Below are 5,209 nucleotides of genomic sequence, written 5' to 3'. Positions count from 1 at the left end.
GGCGCCCGACAGTAGATGCTCTTAGGCCAACTCCAATGAACGACCCCAAATGGACATCCGTTTCGTCCGCTTTTCGTCCGTTTGAAGGTTGCAATGGGGCCGTGTTCGCCCGGATTTGTGGATGCGCCGGTCGTGTGCCCAACGCACGACCGCATTTGGCCGCATCTCGTCTGTTCGAGATCAAAAAGCATACTAAAGAATGGTTTTTAAATAGTTCAAATCAAACATAGCTAATAGTTCCACATCCGAAATAGTCTTACAACCTAATTAAAATAAAAACAATATCTAATAGTCTTTACAACCCAATCGAAATTTGTTTGCATGGCAAAGAAATTAAACCGATAGCTGTACTAGTTGCCAATGTGAGTCCACATGTGCTCAAGCAAGTCATCCTGGAGCTGGACATGAGTACGCCAATCACGCAATTCACGATGAAAATGGACAAACTGGTCGAAGGTTGCAGGAGGTGGCTGCTCAGGCTCAACATTTTCACCCTGGAAATCAAACCATTGGTCGTAGATGCTATTATCACGCTCATCCTCTGTGATCATGTTGTGCATGATCAAACAAGCAGTCATCACCTCCCAAAACTTCTGAGTGATCCATGTCAATGCAGTGTTTCAAACGATACCCCATCGAGACTGAAGCACACCGAAAGCATGCTCCACATCCTTCCTAGCACTCTCCTGTATTTGGGCAAACCTCTATCTCTTCTCTCCTTGCGGATTGGGTATGGTCTTTACAAGAGTGGACCACTGTGGATAGATACCATCAGCAAGGTAATATCCCTTGTTGTACTGGTGGCCAGTGGCCTTCTGCAAGCCTTGCATACACTGGAGAACGCTGAAGAACACCGATATCATTGTGAGAACCAGCCATGCCGAAGAAACAATGCCATATCCATAGATCTTGTGAAGCCACCGCTTCAAGTATGACAGTAGCACCTTTCACATGCCTCTTGTACTGCCCCTGCCAAGAAAATGGACAGTTCTTCTAATCCCAGTGCATACAATCAATACTACCAAGCATGCCCGGAAAGCCCCTCTTGGCGTTGATCGCCAACAACCTCTCTGTATCAGCGGTAGTTGGCTCTCTCAGGTACTCAGGGCCAAACACTGTCACCACGGCCTTGCAGAAACTATACATTGAGAGGAGACATGTGGACTCACTCATACGAATATACTCATCCACAAGATCACCAGGAATTGCATATGTAAGCATGCGGATAGCCGCAGTGCATTTTTGGTAAGAAGGGAAGCCAAGCTTGCCAAGGGCATCCTGTTTGCACTCAAAGTATGGGTGATATGCTACCATTCCCTCACGAATACGATTGAACACATGTCTCGCCATAGGGAAGCGGCGGTGAAATTTGTGGTTTGAAGAGTGCGCTATTCTCAAAGTAATCGGCATAGAGAAGGGTGTGGCCTCTCTCCCTATTGCGGTTCAAGGCCGGAACAAGGCTGGGGTTTGATCCCCTGAACCGAGGCCGCTTCCTATTAATGTGGTCATGGACGACCAATGTAGCCGCCACAAGCTCTTCATCATCCGAGGACGAATCATCCGATGAACAAATGAAGTTGTGAAAGAAAAAATCATCCTACTATCCGTGATACCTTGTGAGCAACGCGTCGAACACCTTGCGGTCATGGTGGAGACGCGCCTGGAAAGAGCAAGTCGATGAAGTGAAGCAAGGTTGGTGTTGGTGTGGTGGGCGCCCTGCGGCAATGCAGTGCCTGCCGGAAGTTGTTGGGGTCGACGGTCGGTGCCGACAGCCATAGCTTCTCTCCAACCGGCAATAAGGAACCACGAACACAGGCAAAAAGCTCCACTGAAACACGGGCATGAGGCGGCTATGACATGTCGTGGTTGTGGGGCGGACAACCTTGATGGAAGGCATCGCGGCCGGGAACGGGGGTGCTGGCAGCAATGGCGGAGGCGGAGGCTAGAGGCCGGAGGGAAGATAAGGGGAAGAGAAAAGTGGTTGCGTCACCAACGGGTGGGCCAAGGGGGACTAGGGTGCACACCGTGCCCGTCCGCGTGCGTCCGCTGACCGCAAACGCGACCCAAAGTTGGGCTGGGAATCGGTCGAAAGCGGACGGAAAACGGACGACAGTCCATTTGCTCCCGTGCTTTGGGTGGCCTGTTCTGTCCGTGTACCCCCAAACGGACGCGGCCGGACCATTTGGGTTCATGCGTTGGAGTTGGCCTTAGAGCATGTACAACCAGGCACATCAAACCCGCCTCAAAGGTCCGGGGCGGACGACCCCAGCCACTGTCCGGTTACCAAATTCCGATCAGCCGGACGTCTCAAACGGGCCTTCAACGACCGGGTTGACCGGTACACCTCATATGCAGCCCAAATATGAGGTGGATATGAGGCGTCCAAGCGCGTCCGCCACGTTGGACTGACGCTGGGGTCCCACACGAAAACAGTCTGAAACCCGGCGGTCCGAAACTCGTCTCCTGCGTCGAATCGATGTCTAGTGGCAGAGCCACAAGGGGACCACCGGGGGCCAGCCCTCCCCCCCCCCAAGGTTTGTGTCATACAAGAGTAAAGCCACATGTGGTTAATGGAAATCAACGTGTCTAGGAGTAGTTCGCCCCCTCCAATCGATGCGCTCAAGGCTTTTTTTGCAGGGAATTTTGAGCTTTACTCAAGAAAACGCGTTCGCTGGGCAGTCAGCCAACAGGCTGCTGATCAGGAAGCCAGGTGTTTCCGTGAGCCAGCTTTCGGTCACAGCCACCGTGCAAGCGCGTTTTGCACAAATGTGAGCTGGGCCATTGGCTAACCTACTTACATGCTGAATTACAAAAGAATTAAAACTAGCAGAAAGCTCATCAATTTCTAGGAGAATGGTTGCCACAACTGAATGACTATTGCGGCGAGTGTTCCAGAGGTTGACCACCTCGAGACTGTCGGCCTCCACCACCGCATGCGAAGACCCTCTAAGATTTGCAAAGATAACTCTATCTCTTACAGCTAGGGCTTTGACAATCAAGGGGTCAGTCACTCCGGGGTGGGGTTTGCACCAAACACCCAATAGAGCTGTAGATGGACGCACAACATCTCCAGCTCCACTCTTTCCTTCGTCATAAATAATTGCTGCATCATTGTTTATCTTGATTGGGTCTGACTTCGGGGGGCGCCAACCGTGACTAGGCAGAACAGTCACATGCTGCAAAGGAATATCCAGCAGTGCCAACACTTCTCGGGTGAGTCTCACTGAGTTCGCCGGATCCAGCTTGTCACCATCATGCGTCCACTAATTTCATGATGTCCCAATGGACCACATCACAGAGATGATATATGCTCGTTCTCTTGCCAAGAACCTTGCATCACATAAAATGTTAGTTGCCCAAGTAGATAGGCGAAGCTGCGGGAGTTTGATATCCAAGAGCTGGCGAGCTTCCTCCCAAAATCTTTGAGCATGGAAACAATGTATGAGCGCATGTTCCAAGTCTTCATCCTTTGCCTTGCAAAGTTTCCACAAACTTATCTCTTGAATATGCCGGAATTTAAGTGTGCATTAATCGGGAAGTATAGCACGAAGTACCCTCCACCAGAATACGCGCACTTTTGGTACCACTTTGAGAGACCATAGTGACTTCCACGACTGCTGCTTACTCACTGAGGATTCGGTGACCTGCCCCTCTTCTCGAGCTTGATGCTCTTTCTGAATCACTAGAGCTCGGTACGCTAACTTAAAAGTGTAGTTGCCTGATCTCTCATGTGCCCATGCCAATGTGTCTTTGCCCCCGTCATGTCGAAGAGGAATATTCAGAATTGCCTCCGCATCCAGTGCGATGAAATTGTGTTGAACTAGATCTTGTTTCCAAGTCCAGTTTTCCGAATCAATGAGCTCGCTAACTTGGGTGATGTTTGTAGCCGGCGGTTTGAACAAAGGAGTTCTGGTTAGCGTCGTTGGTATCCATTTGTCTGTCCATGGATTAATTGAAGTACCATCACCAACACGCTGAACAACCCCCGCAAGTAGAGCTTCCTGTCCAGAGATGATTGCCCACCACGTTGACGAGGCGGCCTTGGGTGCTGAAGCATGAAGGAAATCCGTATCTGTAAAATACCTTCCCTTCGTAACTCTGACACAGAGTGATGTTGGGTTTGTCATGAAACGGCAACCGTGTTTGCCAAGAAGTTCCAGATTAAACATGTGGAGGTCACGGAATCCCATCCCTCCCTGACATTTAGGTTTTGCCAGTTCTTTCCAAGAAATCCAGTGCAGTGGCCTCTTGTCAATAGAACCGCTCCACCAATACCTTGCCATACTAGATGTGAGTTTTTTGCACACCTTTTTCGTCAGCTAAAAATAGCTCATTCTATAGGTGGGGATCACTTGAATAATTGTTTTGAGTAAGACCTCTCTCCCTGCACATGCAAAGAGCCGCTCTGACCAGCCTTGCATCTTGCTTCGCGTGCGTTCACCGATGTGGTCGAAGGTGCCGCTCGTGATTCGGCCAACGACAATGAGAAGACCAAGATATTTGTCACTGAACGCTTCTACCATGATGCCCAGAGTTCCTTTGATGTTTTGTCTGATGGAGCTAGGCGTATTGGGGCTAAAGAAAATTGCACTTTTATCTTTGTTTGCACGCTGGCCGGAAGCCTCATCATAGACCCTCAAGATGTCATTCAATCTTTCTGCACATTGAGTATTTGCATTGAGAAAGGTTAGACAATCATCAGCAAAAAGCAGATGACTCACCCATGGTGAACGCGCACTCGCTAATGCCCCTATCAATATATCCTCCATAAAAACTAAGCAAGGACGAGGAGCCTTCTGCACAAAGCAGAAATAAGAACGTTGAAGCAGGGTCACCTTGCCGCAGCCCTCTAGAGGGCGTGAAGTAGGGTTGCAAATCACCATTTACTCTGATTGAGAAGCGTATAGATGTGACACACTTCATAATTAATCTGATCCAAATAGGACTGAAACCCAATGGCAGTAAGATGGTCTCCAGATAATGCTACTCGACTCTGTCATACGCTTTCATCATATCCAGTTTGACTTCACATGCATGACTTTTGCCTTTCTTCCGCCTATGAAGTGTATGAACACTCTCAAAGGCCACAAAATCATTGTCAGTAATCAGATGTCCAGGAAGAAATGCACTTTGTGCCTCGCCGATGATCTCATCCATGCATCCCCTCATGCGGTTAGTGATAGCCTTAGCTGCAATCTTATATAGCACA

The 5,209-nt window shown here is 49.3% G+C and overlaps 1 protein-coding gene across 1 annotated transcript; it reads right to left on the bottom strand.

Annotated features, from left to right (window-relative positions):
- Positions 1 to 350: 350 nt before the first annotated feature.
- On the bottom strand, positions 351 to 1,350 carry LOC141042933 (uncharacterized). Its single transcript, XM_073511843.1, has 3 exons — positions 1,011 to 1,350; positions 770 to 843; positions 351 to 593 (listed from the first exon to the last, which is right to left on the bottom strand). The coding sequence occupies exons 1-3, from the start codon at positions 1,348 to 1,350 to the stop codon at positions 351 to 353; spliced, it is 657 nt and encodes a 218-aa protein (XP_073367944.1).
- Positions 1,351 to 5,209: the final 3,859 nt, after the last annotated feature.

The sequence above is a fragment of the Aegilops tauschii genome, chromosome 3 (genome assembly GCF_002575655.3).
Source record: "Aegilops tauschii subsp. strangulata cultivar AL8/78 chromosome 3, Aet v6.0, whole genome shotgun sequence".
NCBI classification, from domain to species: domain Eukaryota; kingdom Viridiplantae; phylum Streptophyta; class Magnoliopsida; order Poales; family Poaceae; genus Aegilops; species Aegilops tauschii.
The sequence above is the reverse complement of the archived record's forward strand: the minus strand, read 5'-3'. Positions and strand labels throughout refer to the sequence as shown.